Genomic DNA, 18,316 nt, shown 5'->3' on the forward strand with positions numbered 1-18,316 from the left:
TTTTTTATTAATACTTTATTAAGATTAGACATTAATTAGAGTTTTTAAAATTGATACATATTATGTTTTTTTTTTTTTTTTGTATAATAGAAAGCAATTGTTTTCATAAACTGAGGTATAAGAGATATCAAAACTAAAATAAGAGATATTCCATTTATAACTTTTTTAATATTTGGAGGATCATGACAAGTTGTTAAATATTGTACTTAATCTTTAAATACAAATCAATCAATTGTTGAATTGATAATAAACTAATGTGTTTAATTTATTTTATCTTATTTTATTTTAAGATTGTGATTTATATTTGGGCCAACTTATTAGAAAATCTAATGGATCACACAATTAAGAATCATTGGTTAAAAATTAAAATGGAATGATTAATCAAGTATGACTTAATTGTAAATAAATTTTAGAAATTGAGGACTATAGTGTAATTTATACAAGGAGTTACAATTCTATACCTAGAAAAATCAAGGTGGATTTGATTGAATAAATTTCTAAAATTAGCATAAAATAATATATGTAATATTATTTAAGGGGCAAATTGATATTTTTTTCATTTGTAAGATTTTTAGATTTATCTATAAATAGAATTTTATGTTTTTTTTTTTTTAATTTCCTGTAAGGGGTGTGATGTGAAATATAAGAAAAGTTCAGTATGTAAATACCTAAAATAAAAAAGCAAAAAGCTAGCACTCTAAGATATAACAATCTCTCTCTCTCTCTCTCTCTCTCTCTCTCTCTCTCTCTTCCCCCTTAAAAGGGTTTATTAGATTTCTCACTAGTGGTTTATATGGATTACCATTAAAGGTCAAACAAACAGACGACTTGTGATTTCCGACAATCCAGCCTTGAAGCAAATATTAAAAGTCAAAAATAATATTTGATATTCATGTAATTTTTGCATAAACCCTAAATGACTCTAGATTTGTCAAACAAGATCCTTGAGACTCCAAAAAAATGTTAAATTTATAGTTTCCGTTGCATCTATATGTTTTAAAAAACTCATCAACAAGTACCAAGCAACACACACAAAACAACATAACTAAGCATAAATGCCATGTCTTAATTAGATAATGAGCTTCATCCAATCAATCTGCACGACTAAGCAAATCAACAATGCATGTATAATAATCATCATTGGGTGTTGTTTCGTGATCCTTAAGCATGAATTTAAACAAAAACAATCCCTCATCCACCAAGCCATCATGGCTTAAAGATTGCAACACCCAAATAAATGTAATATCATATGGCTTTATACCATATTGAATCATTTGTTTGAAAAGTAAAACATGAGTCTCACTATGTTCATACATTCCATAACCACTTATTATTATGTCCCATACAATAATTTTAGGACTTTGTCTTTTTTTTTAACAGCTAAATATCTCTCAGAGAACTCTAGCATTTTTATCTATAATAATTTCATCTTTATGTAAATTAAACCTTTCCATCCTTGTTATTTTTTTTTATATATCTTTTTCAGTTTTATTTCTCATTGATCATAATTAATACTTATTGATCACTTTTAATACTAAAGAGACCTTATATAAGTGCTTCGGATTATGAAATTGAAATGAGCCCAATCGTTTTTATGTATAGGAATAGAGAAAGATTGAGCATGTCTCTAATAAAAGCTATTGGTAATAGATAACTCTCTTTTTATCATATAATGGAAGAAAATGCTCTAATAAGAGCAATATTGCCACCTCTTGTAGAGTTGAAGAAGGAACTAAGGATCTTTCAATCTTTCAAATGCTAAAAGCATTTTACAGAATAAAAAGGTATAAATTTTCCTTATCATTAGCAGAAGAATGACCAATTAAATAAGTTTCATTGAACAATTTAGATTCTTTTTTTTTTATTAGAAAAGACTGTAGGTGTTCCTCTAATATGTCAAGGATTTATAGATCTTTTAAATTCTAAAGACCTCTAAATTATCTTTAGTTTGCAATCCTTAGAAGAATTCTCTTATTAGAAAATCAAGAAGACAATTATTTTCTTATTTGATATATTCTATATCAAAATCAAATACAACGAGAATCATTTCCATCTAGTGAATATTTATTTAGAAATAATGTTTTTTACATCCTTTATTATGATTTTTTTTTTTTGCATATTCACAATCAATGCTTAATAAGAATTTTTGGTTTATAAAATAACTTTCTAATTTAAAAATACACAAAACTATTGATAGAGTTTTCTTTTTAATTATGGAATAGTTTTCGTGGGCTAGGTTTCAAAGTCTAGAGGTGAATCTCACTGATTGTTATTTATCATGAATCCTTTATTTTATAATTCCACCGTATCCTAACTTTGAAGAATATGTTTCGACAATTTTAAAAAATATTAGGATTGGTAATAGAAAGTCAAGGAAACTTTTTAGCTTTGGCCTAGATCTTTTTTATTGCAGTGGTGTATTTATGGTTTCACTTTGCATGTTCTTTTTTAAGCCTTTGAAATATAGGCTTGCAATTATATAAAAACATTGCATATAATGAAGGCATTTAAGATATTATTGTAGATACGTTTTAGCCCTGATTTCATCCAAGAACTTATTGGGAAATTGGATAGCCATGCCAATAGGCTGAAGTAGCCCTTAATATATATAATATCCTAAAAACCTTATTTTAGGTTGGAGCAAAATCATCTTTTTAGATGATGCAGTTAAGCCAACTTCTTATGGCTTTAAAGAATATATTGAGGTGTTTGAAGGTCCTAGGATTTTTTTAAGGTTTTGACGAGCTAGATCACCAAGGCTAGTGATCTTGGTCTGACATGTTTTTTTGTATATTTTTTTAATTTTATTTTTCAATAATAGTTTTAGGTTGAATTTATATGAATGTAAATTAACTTTTATGATGTGAATTACATTTTTATTATGAATTCACTCAACATTAAAGATACAATAACAATTACTCTTTAAAAAATGATTGTTTGATATTTAAGGATGGGGAAAAGATTTATCAAGTGTCAAGTACACATGAAAATATGGTTAATTAACATGTAATTAAGTGTCATGCATTTAAAGTCTGTTTGTTTATATAATAAAAAGTAATTTTTTTATTTCAAAATATTTTTTTAATAATTTAAATTGATTTGATATATTAATACTAAAAAGCTTTAAAAATAAAAAAAATATTATCTTTATATATTTTTAAATAAAAAATATTTTAAAAATCTGTCTAATCATTTACCCTATACTCATGAGTTTTTATTTCTACATAAAGTCAAAACATAAAAGCTAATTTTCAACAAGTCATTGATTGACAATAAAGATAAATGACTTGTAATTTAACACCTTCTAATTTATTTTCTATGAGGAAATTACATGAGGGGTAGAAAAACATGGGACAAAATGAAAAAGAGATGTGTCTTTAGAAATTGTGAAAAAAACAATATAAGATGTTTTGTTTGCCAAAATGTCCAAAATACAACCAATCCAATGAAATTTAGGATCAAAGATTAATGCTATATGATAAGTGATTAATCAAATTTCTTGATAATCAGTTTTGCTTTTAATATTCAAGAATCCAGAATAAATATCCGCAAAACATTAAACTCAAAGCAAAACTTGAGTTCTTAATAATTAATATTTTATTTATCAAAATAAAAATATATTGCCTATGCCTTATCATGAAAAAAAAAAAAAAAGTAGAAAACTACAGCCATATTTACAGAAATCTGTTCGTCTAACGCATCCAACGCCCAAAACTCGTGGATTGAAGTTCGACATTTATATACGAAATAAGGTGGACAGGAGGTGGTGATTTGGGTCCTCCCATTACCTTATCGTCCGCGGCGGTTTCTTCCCATCCTCGTCTCTCCTTGCGAAGGTAATAAACTTCTCGAAGTTTAAACCTTTCTTCTCTCCCGTAAAGAAAGTAAAGAAAACCTTAATGGGTTCCACTAGTTCGTTAATTTACAGCAATGGATTGCTTTAGCTTCCTTGAAATAACCACTATTCTAAGTAGTTGACATCACTTAAACTTTAAGCAGTTTTTGTTCTAGCCAATTTAAAGTTGTTTAAGAAAAAAATGTGTTATGTGTCATTCTGACTGTGTATGTGTGTGTTTCTTTAATCTGATTAACCAAAGTTGAAAAGGTTTGTTGCTGTTTTGGACATTGTATTATGATTTCTGATAGTGTTTGTACATTGCACCTAGACATCATGGCATCTACATATGCAAGTTTGCTCAATAGGACGATGTGGTTTAGCTTTTTTGGATAATCACGATATGGTTTAGCTTGTAACTAAATCTTGTTTTTAGTGGAGATATATAACATAAACAAGGAATTTAAGAGGGTTTCTTTTTCTCAACTTGAAACTATGTGGAAGTTGGGGTTTAGTACGTTTCTAATATCTGATTTTGTTTTGCAAAAGAAAAATATAACATGGATGATGATGAGCCTGTAATTGAAGCCAAAGACCTAGTGAACTCTTATGTGGTGGCTTTAGAAGATGAATGTGATGAGTGTTGTGTGGTAGAGGATGCTGAGACACCAATGGTTTTGGATGACGGGAACAGATTTGATACTGTGAATGTTGAGTTGTTTCAATGTTTGAATGGTATGGTTGAAGAACCTGCATTGGGCATGGGGTTTGCTTCAGAAGATGATGTGAGGGATTTTTACAGTGCGTATGCAAAACAAACAGGGTTTAGCATTCATGTGAATTCGTATTATCAGTCTAGGAAAGATAATTCAATTATATCTAGAGAGTTTTGTTGTTCTAAAGAAGGGCTTCACTGAGAGAAGCGAGCAAAGAAAATGGATTCAGGTGAGGAAACAAGGAGGCGTGCTAGGCCTATTACAAGAGAAGGTTGCCAGGCATTGATGACTGTGAGAAGAAGAGATAATGGGAAATGGTATATTGCAAAATTAGAGAAGAATCATAATCATGAGATGTTAACACCATGAATGCGACATTTTTTGAGGTCACATAAGCAGGACTATGATCCAAATAATAGTTTCAGTGAATCTTTAAGTTCTCCTGTGATGGGGTTAGATGCACCTGTGATTTTCTTTACAGAAGATGGTAATACTGTTGGCAAAATGGTATTTAATTTCCTGAATTGTATTAACTATGTAGGAAGAGGACGACTGAGCAATTTTGGTATAGATGCTCAAAATATTCTGGGATTTTTCAAGATTATGCAAGCTAGTGGTCCTGCATTTTATCATGCAATACAGATTGATGAAGAGGATAGGCCAAGTAGTGTTATCTGGGTTGACACGAGATCTAGAATTGCATATGATTATTTCTCTGATGTTGTGGCCTTTGATACCACTTATCAAGCCAATCAGTGTATGATGCCTTTTGCACCTTTTACTGGTAAATCATCAAAAACAATCAGTGTTGTTTGGTTGTGCATTGCTTGCAAATGAGACAGAATCTACTTTCATTTGGATTTTCACAACCTGGCTTGAGGCAGTGTCGGGACAGCAACCAGGGTTAATCATAACTGATTATGATTCTACCATGACTAGAGCAATAGAGAGAGATTTCCCCCAATCAACCCACTGATATTGATAGAGAGAGATTTCCCCCAATCAACCCACTGATATTGCAAGTGGCACATCATGAGCAAAATGCCAAAGGAAATGGGGCATGCATGCAGTTCGCTTCAAAAGACATTTTAGGTGGAACTTGATAGAGGCGTTAACAAAACTGAGATACCTGATGAATTTGAATCTACTTGGGTTTTGTTAGGGGAAATGAATGGATTCAATCACTTTACATGGACTGCAAGTTGTGGGTCCCAGTCTATTCAAGAGAGGTATTCTTTGCAGGCATGAATACTGCCCAGAAAAGTGGGAGTGTGAATTCGCTTTTTGATGGTTACGTGAATGCGAGGGCTACCTTGCAAGATTTTGCAGAGCAATATGTGAGGGCTTTGGATGATCGATATGAAAAAGAAGCGAAATCAGAGTTGGAGACTGTTTACACTAAACCCATATTAAAGACCCCACTTCCTATGGAAAAGCAAGCAGCAGAAATTTACACTAGAAAATTGTTCTGTGGTTCAGGATGCGATTTTTTAATCTCTTTTATGTGCTGTGAAGTTAGGTGGAGATGATGGAGGAACCACCACTGATGAGCTAGCAAAATTTGATGAAGAACAAAAGGTGTACTTTGTCACTTTGAGTATATCAGAAGAAATAGCTAGTTGTAGTTGCAAGATGTTCCAGTTTGAAGGGATCCTATGCAGAGATGTGATTGCAGTATTCAAAGCTACAAGTGTCTTCATTCTTCCACAAAATTATATTTTACAATGACAGGGATGATGCCATCTTGGATGTATTGTCCTGTCTTGATGTGCCACGTAATTCTCACAGGGGTAAAAACTTGCAGTACAATGTATTGTATGAGGAAGAAATAAAATGTATGGTGGAAGGTAGCATTGAATACGTTAGGAGAAGCCAGGATAAAAATTTCTGGTTCAAAGAAAAATGCCATCAGTGCACAAAAGCTTGAAACTGGGCCAGTAAAAGTTTCCAGGATGAGAACATGATTTCTAGTCACAGAGACAGCTATTCATTACAAACAAGTCATGCAGGCCAGCACAGAGCAAACACAGCAGAGTCTTGTATGTATAATAATTACTTTTGATTATGTTTGGAGCAATAGTACTTCCGATATTGAAGTTAAATGTGGATTATGATTGAACTGAATAGTGCAAAAGGATCCACACTGCTGACCCGAATAGCTTGGGATTCAACACATTCTGTAACTGACCTGAACATGATAGTCATGCTTGCTAGTGGCCGAAGAATCCATACCCCAACATTTCACTAATGAGGTCAGTGTGGTCAAGTATCAATCAACTTCTATGAAATTCATGCAGCTGCTATCAAAATTGCTGGATTCTTTCTCATTCTTTTGTCAATGACAACTAGTAATTACCATAAGCAGCTAGGTTGCATGGGATCATAGACAATACACCTCCAAATTGAGGTTTTTCTTTTCAATTGCTTAGATGCTAGCTTCTTTGTATGTTTGTATAAGACAAGTTTGGAAGATGTGGAGTTTTCAGTCCATTGTTGTTTCTCAAGTGATTTGAAATTCTATCGAGAAATCTTTTTTATTCCTGGAGCACTTTTCAGTTTTTTGTCCTGTTGTAGTACTGTTTTTGGTCTTCTCTTTATCCCCAAATATCCTGCAAGAAAATACCTCACAATCTTAGTCTTGCATCCATATTTTTCCTAATCTACTTCATGTTTCTAGTTGATTTCTAGTTGACACGCTAATTATATAAGCCATGGTCCCCTCACTTCCACTTCATGTTCTCATCCTGGAAACTCATTAGCAACGCGGTGTGGTGAAGCTCATATTAGGAAGTAAAATCATATCATAGGGCACTGAATACAGAGGTTCACGTCACAATTTGACCCTCTCAAGACCTTATACTAATAAATTGTACCAAGTGCTTCTACGTGACTAGAACATCTCCAGCAGGAGAAACAACTAGTATGAAGAGGTATTTTGACAGGGTGCAGCTAACGAAGACTTAAATTGCACAGGAATAGAAAAATACATTTTCTGCTGCTAGCATATGCACTTTCGGAAACATGATTGGTGAATAACTAGATACAAAGGGTTAAAACAATCTCAGCTGTGGAATTTATTACTCACTGAACATCTAAAATTTTTGGGAGAACGTAGCTGATTGCACTCACAAATCTCACAATCTCTCACAAATAAAGGAAATTCCTACAAACACATTTCGTCAATACTGCACTAACAATTGATAATTAGAATACAATGGGAACCTAAAGCGCCAGCCAAGCCACTTAATTTTGCAAAAACTTCAGAATTCAAGCCCAGTGACTGGCCCCCTATGTGACAATTTTCACAGCCTTTCTCTTCATCAAATCAGCTCTTGATTCCATCTTCACAGGCACCGGAGCAGAGAAAACTGAACTCCCATCTTTATCCAAGTGATACCCACTATCACTGCTCTGTGATGACCCACCATCCTCCAAATGAGCTTCCTGGTCATTCTCAGCGCCCTTAGAAAATCCTTTTCTTTCCCCAGTTTCAGCAAAATGGATCTCCACAGCCTCCCCGTGATCATCGCTGTAATCACTCCCATCAGTGGAACTACCATCTCCGTTCAGAACTGACTCATCTGTGTCACTAATTACCCTATAAGAATTCCCGTTCTCAGCAAAACTAACAGTTTTCTTCACTCTAGGTTGACTAACACGTTTTTTCAACGAAACACCTCGCTTTCCATCAACAGAAACTTTTCGGTTTAGCTCTCCACCCACTTCATCAACGAATTGCTGAAACCCTTCAAGCTCCACATCTTCTTGGTCATTTTCACAAGCCCTCGAAAACCCACTAATCTTTTCAACTCTTTTTCTCAATTTATCCACAATTTCCCTTTGACTTTCAGTCAAATCTCGACAACCACCATAACCATTCTTGGCATTCAAAGCCCTAGCTTTGTTAGTATTCCCTAAAGCCCTCACATTCCTAGCAGATTTATACGAAAGTTCATGCCTTTTTATTGCAAATCCATCAACAAACTCCAAAAACCTTACCAAATCTCTAGTAACTGACCTTTTTCCATCTCTGATCATAGGATCACCACCCTGCCAAAAAAAAGACCACAAATCACAATCTCATTAGAATATTATGAGAAAATTAGACAGAGACCCATTAATGATATACCTGAATGGAGTCAAGTTTGAGGAGCAAGCCCTTGGCTTTATGAGAAGCGACCTTGAAATCAAAATGGGATTCAGTAGAAATAGAAGATTTGAGAGAGTTCAAACTAGATTTGATAAAAGCAAGCTCCTTGAGCTGCCTTAGGGTTCTTGATCTGTGAACAAGAAAGGCACGGAAATGGGTTTGAATAACACGTGCAGCTGTGTCTCTGAGAGAATGTGAAGGATAGTTATGGTTATTCGTACACGAAGCAGAAAATTGGTGAAGTGAGGACTCAAGAGTGTTGATTCGTTGAAGAAGAGAAGCGAGGACAAAATGGGTTTGTTGGGGGTCATCTTCTTGTTGAAAATGTAGCTTTGATTTCTGGTGATGATTTTTTGTGTGGCTGTTCGGTCTGTCAAGGCAAGGAGAGAAGATATGGGATTGGTGGTGTTGCAGCTGTTGCTGCTGCTGTTGCTGTAGGAGAGAAACAAGGGACTGGAGAAGCGGATCAATAGATATTTGTGGTGGTGTTATTGGGTGGTGGTGAGGTTGGGGGGAACAGTGGCTGTAACAGCAGCAAGGGGTCGTGGTGGTGGTAAAGGTGGTGGGGACGGAGACATGGTTTTGGCAGTGGTGATGAGAGGCCATGATGTTTGTTAGTGAAGGAGGAAGAAAGTATACAGAGATATGGAGGGTTTTGACAGATAAAAGGGGCCTTGGAATGGGGGGCTTTTTGTTTTTGATATTGAGTTTTTTTTTTTTTTTTTTGTAATTCAAGATGAGCAAAAATAAGAAATTTGGTGCGATTTAGGGTTTTCTTTCTCACACAAACAGAAAAGGAAATATGTTATGAACTGATTATTGTGTCCTGCTGCTGAAGCTGGGCTTGCACCGATGAGAAGTAAGAATGCAGAGGTGCGAAGAAATGGTTGACCAGAGCCATGAATCCCGGTGATGGAATACAAGAGTACAATTCCAATGTGTCCATGGTGGGTCTAATAACAAGGATTGAGGAATGTTTTAGATCACATCTCACCTCTCCTGTGGGTAAATCTATTGGCCATTTTTTTCAGGTACTGAAAAGTATATTATTGTTTTTTAAAATGATAATTTTTATTTTTAAAAAATTATTTTTAATATTAACATATTAAACTAATATAAAAATTCAGAAAAATTAATTTTTTTTTTAAATGCAATTTTGAATCATGTTTTTATTGATAAAAGCTGAATGATTAGAACATCTCTAATACAAAATGCTAAATTGAAGAGCTAAATTGATAAAATAACTTTTTAAATAGTATAAATATAGTTTTTTTGATTATGTGCATTTCAATAGTGAAAAGCTATTTAAAAATAATAATTATATTTTAATATATTTCATGTTAAATTAATTTTAATATAATTATATAAACTAATTTATATATTTTATATATAATATAATTATGATGTTATTAATTATATAATTAATATGAGTAATTTATAAAAATAATATAAAATTAATGAAGTAATATGAAACTTAAAAGATATAATTTAAAATTAAACTTAAAATTTATTTATATGAATATTTTTAATTTTCAGTTTTATATGTTACTATTAAAAATAACAAAGAAATAAAAATCATCAAAAATATCAAATTAACAATAAAAATCCACAAAATCAAGAGATATTAAAGAGAAAATAGAATTTTTTTTAAATAAACATACCTTTTAATTTTAACTAATTAACACAACCGATGTTATTAATTAATCAAAGAATAATTGATTCTTGTTTTTCTAAATTTGAGAAAAGAGTGAGGCACAATACAATATATATTTTTTTTTTTTTAAAAAAACAAGTTTCTTTCCTTCTACTTTTAAAGAAAAGAAAAAACTATTGACCAACGGCTGTAAAAATAGTCATCGGCAACAATAGTTTTATTTTAGCTATTTCTACAAAAACATGTAAAAATAACTTTTCACATATTGAATAACTATTTTGGTTTTTTTTTTTATTACGTTGGAGTTGTAAAAAAAAAATTAAAAATATATGTTTTTAAATTTAACTTTTCATTGAGTTCTCTGGTTAAAGATGCTCTTATAATGAAGTATAAGAGTATGTTTATTTTATGGTAAAAAAAAGAAAGTTTTTGAAAAAAAAAAAATTAATTTAATAACTAAAGAGCTATATTAAATATTACAAATTTATTATTAAATAAAAAACATAAATATTATTAATTTATTATTGAATAAAAAACCTTGTCATGTTCTTCCACCTATCTTCTCTTAAACACCAAATTTACTACTTTGTCACCATCTCCAACAATAAACCCACAACCTCACCAATCCCACAATCCAGCCAAATTCCATAGCCACCGCCTTCACTCAACTCCAAAACCACCAAACTCCAACTAAACCAGGCGCACCGCCACCGTCATGCGACCCAAGTCCAGGGAATCAAAGAGACATGTCATTTTATCAGATTTAACCTCAAGAATACATTAAAGGTGCAGTAACAATTTTGAGGCACAAAGCAATCGTCGTAAGAAAGGGGTTTTGAAGTGGGCGTAGTAAAAAGCAACTCCATGGTTTAGTGCAGGAATTAAAGGTGTGCGCACGTAAGATTCATATTCCACGAATCAAAATTTTCTTAGTTCTTTGTAGGATTCTCGATATGAGCCTCACCTGCAGGTGGCTTCACTGACCTTCATTCGGACAAGTCAACAGACATCAATGGCGGACATTCCGTCTACTAGAAGAAGACGATGAATGTTGGTTTGGACATTTTGTTCACTGTGATCCATATTCCAACTTTGATGATCGTTGAAACAAGCAACAACAGTTCTGGAGAAATTTTCCAAGATGCAATTGTTGGAAAAATTGAGAGATTTTATGAATTTATCGGGAATTACTGAATAAGACATGAATTTATAGAGAATCGAAGAAATGATTGAGAGATTTTCCCAGAAAATACTTGGATTTTCTCGGAAAATGAGAATTTATGGGTTTTACTTGGAATCATTTCCTTTCACCAATAAATTGATAAAGATTAAAAAACTAGGGTAAAAAAAAATTATTAATTTGTTCATTTTATTTGTGATATATTTTTTATTTGAGTTTATGATATATTAAAATTATAATATTTTAAAATTTAATAGGTAAATATAATTTTGATCAAATTATAAAATATAAGGTATAGTTCTCTTGTTTTCATAAACTATCCATTTAAAATTATTTTTGTATTTATTTACTACCTAATTAATATAATAATACTAAGATAATTGAACAAAATAGGATTACGTTTTCTAAGTGGTAACTAATTAATGCACGCACTTGTACTGAATATTCGATTCGATTTGTATTTGGTTATTTTTGTAACAATAATGCATGTGTGATTTAATTATATGGTACCATATATGTTATCAAAATCTTCAATAACTCGTGTAATCTTCATGAGATGTAATGATATATTGCACTGGTTATTATATTATACTCTATGCTATAAAACTTGGTGTATGATTCAACTCATTCATTATTACTCAGTATAAAAAAGTTTTCTAGTTTTTTTTTCCTTTTTTTTTTTTTTCCATTTTCTCCTTTTTGTTATAGAATTTTTTTCTGGTAATCTGAGCTATATTTACATTAATCAAGTCGACTAACTTATATAAAAACAACTTTTATATGGTTTGGTTTTAAATCCAAACCAAACAAGAAATTATATTGAAAAGTTTTTAACTTTAAAGATTGATACATTAGTTATGATTTAATAATAATATCAAATAGTTCTCCTATAATAAATCTCATTCTCAAACTATTTTACCGACTATTCAGGTCATATTTAAATTGGTTAAGTTAATTGGATAATATTAGGTCAACTCTCATATAATTTGATTTTAAATTCAAGTTAGAAAAGAAGTTAAATTAAAAGATTTTAAAGTTAATACGATAATCTAGGTTAATAACAATATCAAATAGTTTTCATCAGCCTAAACATTTATCTATTACATTTTTTTTATCTCACCCACTTCATAGCGCGGTCCAACAAACTATTATTTTCTATAATAAAATTTTTAAGCTTCAATGCATCTCCTAAACTATTCATATGAATGTTAAAGGATATGAGTTTTTTTTTTTTGGCCTTTCCTCTCTCTCTTTCATTTCCGTCCAAATTTTCCTAATTTTATCCTTTAAAATTCTCTTAATTTTTAATTTGTCTTTATCAGTTATTTTAGTTTGTTTTTTATAAGGTTATTACATTCCTAAACAAATATCTTAGCACTTGGTTTGTACTTATCCTACTAGTGTCTATTTTTTTTAATTATATAATTAAGTAAAAATAGTTAAAAAAAATTCTTAAATTTAGTGAAGTTCATCATCGGAATCATGGATTTGACGGGTTAAGCTGCAAGGCCTGAGGTGATCTAATATATTGTCTTCTCAATATTAAGAAAAAAATAATCTTGAAATTATTTTTAAAGTCAAACAATGTATTTTATTGGTTATCCAGGATATCTTTGGATTTTCCAAATCAATTGGGTCATGTCAGAGCAATCTCTATATAGTTTAATTTTAAAATTAAATTAAACAAGTAATTAGATCGAGAGGTTTAATCTATTCAAATTTAATAATAATATCAAATTAATTTCCATAACTTGATCATTTTTTTTATATTCAATTTTTTTATTACTTAGTGAGGCACTTCAAACTAGTCTTTGTATATGTAGTATCATTGGAAGTTAAATAATTTTGTTGGGAAGTGTTGCTACCCAATTTTTGACCCATGTTTTGATATATTTTCAAAAAATCCAAAAAATTGAGAAAAACAAAGAAAATCCAAAAAATATGTTTTTTAATATATTTTCGTCATTTTAGCATTTTCAACGTCGTCTAAAAAAGAATTTAAATTTTTAAAAGATTTTCAAACGCGTTCGACTTTTCACGCGTCATTTTTAAATCATTGATTTTTCGCATTTGAGTCGACGTTGATATTGCTCGTTTTCAAAAAATACAAAAAAATAAAAAAAATCAAAATTTACAAAAAGAAAGAAGTTGAGGGACCAAGTTGAAAAACCTAGCAAATGTTTTCCTATAAATACCATGCTAAACTGATTTTTGAGGGGGAGGTCAATTTTGACACATTGAGAAAAAATAGAAAAACCCTAAAACCCAACTCTTTCCCCCCACTAAAAAAAAAAAGGGGCCGGCGGCGCCTCCCTCTGGTTTTAAATGTTTTTTTTTCCCTAGTGTTCTTCTCTGCAAACCAGCCGCCGGCCCCCACGTTGAATTTTTTTTCTCCCCCACACAGACCTTCTCAGCCGACCTCATCTTCTCCTGTAGCCTCTCCATCCTCCCCAGGCCATCTCATTTTTTTTCCTCACAAAGAACCGGCCAAACAGCCCCTCCACCATTTGATTTTTCAGCCACAGCTGCTCCCCACCCGATCTTGATTTTCTTTCTTCGGAACCAGCCCCTTTCCCCTTCTCTCCTTCTCATTTTTCCCCGCCGCTCCTTCATCCCTCTCTTCCTCCGGTTTCCCCAGCCAATCGCCGATCTGCTCTCCTCCATTCGGCCCCCCAGCGGCGGCAGCAGCAGCAGCGGCGTCCATCTCTGCTCTCACTCTTCTCAGCCGACAACACAGACGCCTCCACCACCAGCAGCCCCTCTCTCACTCACGGCGATCAGGCAGCAACGCCTTCCTCCAACACCGGACGAGTTCAGCCTCCAGTAGCAGCGGTCAGAGCAACCGACCCAGAGCAGCCCCAAGACAGCCTCTCCCTCTGCTGCGACCCAGAGCAGCCACCGCTGCCACCGACCGGAGTGAAGACCACACAGCAGCAACCCCAGCAGCGCCGTCCATAGATCGGCTGCCACCGCCACAGACACCGCCCGATCTGCCATCCTGAAGCAGAGGAGAAGAAGAAGAAGAAACCCACGGACTGATTTGCAGATAAGAGCAGATCCGAAACGGGCAGAAGAAAATTAAAAACAGATCTAAAAAACTAAAACCGACTGCTCTTTGTGTGTGTTTCGTGTGTTTGCAGGTGACCGGACCCTCACCGCCGGCAGAAAAATGAACGGGGGAGGAAGGCGCTCCATACACCCCTGTTTGCCAGTTTTTCCAGTGGCGGCGCGTGAACCCATGCGCCGCCAGTAGCGGCGGCGCGTGGGAAGACGCGCCGCTACTGTTCAGTCGGGTTTAGGTTGCTTCCCAGAGTCGTTTTTCTTGAATTTTGGGGATTATTGTGTAATTTTCAATTGTTGATGTAATATTTATTTAATTTGAATTTTATTTGTATTTTGTAAATATGGATGTAAAAGAAAAGAAAAGAAAAGGAGAAAGAAAAAGAAAAAGAAACAAAAATAAAATAGTGAAAGTATATGTGTGTGCTTGTATTTTGTTTTATTTATTTGTATATATTTTTAAAATGATAAAATTGCAAATTTATTAAAGAAGAATTTAATATTTGATCGGATCACGGTTAAGAATTATTAACTTATACGTAAGTGATATTTCTAATTTCCGACGAAAAGACAATTATTAAAACTTCTTTAACACATCAAATTCGCGAAGCAGCTTACCTCAGGTAGGGTGTGTTAGGGGTGCTAATACCTTCCCTAACCACAACCAGTCTCTTACCTGCGATCTCTGACAAGACCAGTACATCAGGTTTCCTAGTAGCCCTCAATGAATTACTAGGTGACGACTCCAACGAACCAAACGCAACAACAACAACGAGATGATAAATCGCCAGCCGATGCCGCGCGCTGATTTATTTTTGGGGTGCGACAGAATGGCGACTCCACTGGGGAAGGTATTGTTTTCAACATTATTGGACTAAGCTTTGTGTATTTGATGTGTTTAAGTTTTTTTGCATTTTTATCTTTTTGTTAATATATTTTTTTCCATGCATTTTATAGAATTGTTTCATGCATCACCTGTATTTATTTTTGAAAGCACACACAAGCTTCTAGGTTAGGTAGGGAACTAGCGATCTGCCCTAAGACTATTGGTCAGGGTTCAGATGCGTGAAACACCCAACTCATATCTGAGTGCCTGCTTGGTAATGGTGGGTATACGTGCCTTAACCATTCTTTGCAACGCCCCCATACTGTCTTTACGAAGAACGTCACTGGGCAGATATGAGACCCTTTTGAGACCAGATAGAAAACCTACCCATGTTCACATAATGAATAGAACTTGTCCTTAGGTTGTATGTGCTATCGTTTTTTGCATAATGGCAAACCCTTCTTGAAGCATCTTGAACTCAAGACTTGTGGGTGACACATTGGCCGTTGCTCCGAAAATTTTCATTGTAGAGTTTGGGCAAAAATCACGATTCTTGTCCATCATACAAGAGTTACGACCATATTGTCACCTCTCGAAGGGTGAGTTCATCATATGGATTACATGTTCATACATTTATCATGCATGTACCGGGTTGAAAGGTAGGTCCCCCACATAAGCTGTGTTGCACGTGATTGGGGAAAAATGATGGAGGTGATGAAAGGTGTCAGATAGAGACTCATTATCATATTAAGGTTGAGAGCATTAAATGTGAAGTAGCTACACTCAGATCTGCTCGAACAAGTGTTGAGCATAAAATGAAAAGAGAATATCTGCACAGTTTTCTGTGGGAACACTGCTTGTTCACATCTAATTGAAGTTGTATCTCTCCTTTTTCGTCATGAACAAAAGCAACAACGCCTTCAGTCATCAACTAATGACAACTCTGGTTCTTGTCCAGTTGCACTGTTAAATGTTCATCGCCTCCACATCATCTAATAGAACCAAACAACTACCGGTCTCGTGTACATGGTGCATTAGTCTTCTTTGAAGCTACCCCAATTATGAGCTCAATTCCATTTCAACGGCACAAGATGTTGGTCTGAAAAACCATGATTAGACACTGAACTTCTACGTGTGGCACGAGCAAAACTTTGTAGTAGACAGAGGAGTCAAGCTTGGTCTGAAAATATGAGTAGTCGTTGAACTTCAACGTGGCAAAGTTCTTTCTACAAAAAAATCTGTTTATGATGTTGCAAGTTGAGAGTGCAAAAGGGGATTTACTAATTGCATATGCTACAAATATTTCTCTCATCAGTTTCAACATGAAGAAGCTGTAGTAGGTTGAAGCGCCAGACTTAATTTGAAAAACATGAGCAGACATCAAATTTCAACGCAGTAGAGATCTTTCGACAGGAATCTGTTTGTGGATATGCAAATGGGAAATCCAAGAAGGGATGCAGTGGTTTCATATTATCCATAATTTTTTCCTTCCAATATCGGCATTAAAACACAAAAGTGGTTGTTTGCTGCACCGTCAATAAGGAATCAAAGAGGAAATAGAAGATGTTGTAGATTCATCGGGTTCTCTTCCAATTTTGACAACGTGGGACTCCACACGCTTTTGTTTTTTGTGCGCTGCCAAGATTTACCTAGCTATTGTGATGTTATGAGGATTCCTAAACAACAACATCAGAAGATTGACATGATGTTGTGAGGATTTGCCGAAGAATTGAAACATGTTATGAAGAGGGGAAAAGATTGAAGGTTCTGTCATGGATTCCAGAACAATGATGAGAGGTGAATCAGGAGATGACTCGACGGTGTGAACCCTTAATTATGTGGTATAATCGCGTCTCACGTAGCATCAATTGCTCAAATGTCTTTTGCCAAGATGGGACATCCCCTCTGCCGTTTAAGTTTGTCGACCAGCATCTACCAGATTCCAAATTTTGCTTGACTCCGACAAATCCCATGCAACTACCATTTTCTAGGTGGTGTAATCCAGACAAGAGATGTGATGTCATGGTGGGTCCTCAACCATTTCAGGTGAACAGTTTCAAGAATTGCAAGAATTGAGTCTGAAAGTTGGTGAGCAAGAGACAAGTGGAGTCGGTGAAGGAGGGTGTCATTGGCTATATTGTCCCCCGAACATCTTAAGAATGACATGTGATCGAAAGTGCTTGGCAAAACACAGATATTGCCAGAAAAGCTGATTCAAGAATGGTGATGAATTATCAATCATATTGTTATGGAATTCTGCATTTTGTTTTGGGATCACATCTCATCCTTCAACGAAACATGCCTTGCTTTTGACTTTTTGTTATTTTGAAATCAACAGATGTTTAGCATTTTATTCTGACAAAATATTTTGATCAAACTCCAACATGCGATAAAGGTTAATCAATCCGGAAGATTAAAAGTGTTTTGATTATAGAAATGACTCGATGCTTGAAAATGACATGAGGTGACTAAACAATTTTGAACTCAACCTCCTGAAACCCGAACCACACATCATATTAGCTAAGTTTTTAGCAGTATGCATAATGAATGTAGTGGATTCGGTAGTTATGGACTCGTGAATCATGATTCTTACAAGTCCAAATCATTACACTGGATGAGGTCAAAATTTATATCGGTTCTAACTGACCTTGCTTTGAAATGAGAAAAGGCCATCTTTGTTTATCCTCTCACGTTTTCTTAAAAATTATATCCTTTGCGTCCCATTTTGAGCCTAAGTCGAAATATTTCTTTCAAAAAAGAAACCTTGACTAGGATCACACCCACCACTAGGGGCCAAATGAGAAATATTTTGGAGACATGGATAAGATCAATGGATCAAAGAGGAGCTTAGAACAAAAATTCCAATGTTTGAGAAAGGGCTAGAAGAAGAAAATC

General features: G+C 33.9%; 1 protein-coding gene and 1 long non-coding RNA gene across 2 annotated transcripts; one reads left to right on the forward strand and one right to left on the reverse strand.

Annotated features, from left to right (window-relative positions):
• The first annotated feature begins 3,633 nt into the window (after positions 1–3,633).
• Positions 3,634–7,079, forward strand: LOC118049512 (uncharacterized). Its single transcript, XR_004687694.2, has 2 exons — positions 3,634–3,836; positions 4,385–7,079. It is a non-coding gene; the product is annotated as an uncharacterized lncRNA (long non-coding RNA).
• A 522-nt stretch (positions 7,080–7,601) lies between these two features.
• LOC118049513 (BAG family molecular chaperone regulator 8, chloroplastic) lies at positions 7,602–9,647 on the reverse strand. The gene is made up of 2 exons (XM_035059514.2): positions 8,681–9,647; positions 7,602–8,601 (listed from the first exon to the last, which is right to left on the reverse strand). Exons 1-2 carry the CDS (start codon positions 9,305–9,307, stop codon positions 7,840–7,842), a joined length of 1,389 nt encoding a protein of 462 aa, XP_034915405.1. The 5' UTR covers positions 9,308–9,647; the 3' UTR covers positions 7,602–7,839.
• Positions 9,648–18,316: the final 8,669 nt, after the last annotated feature.

This window comes from Populus alba, chromosome 17 (genome assembly GCF_005239225.2).
Source record: "Populus alba chromosome 17, ASM523922v2, whole genome shotgun sequence".
Lineage (NCBI taxonomy): Eukaryota > Viridiplantae > Streptophyta > Magnoliopsida > Malpighiales > Salicaceae > Populus > Populus alba.

Bases quoted from the DNA above. Each gene is read 5' to 3' on its own strand.
- LOC118049513 (XM_035059514.2), bottom strand. From the start codon at position 9,307: ATGGCCTCTCATCACCACTGCCAAAACCATGTCTCCGTCCCCACCACC. The intron at 8,602-8,680 runs GTATATCATTAA...TTTTTTTGGCAG, and splicing joins TCAAACTTGACTCCATTCAG to GGTGGTGATCCTATGATCAG.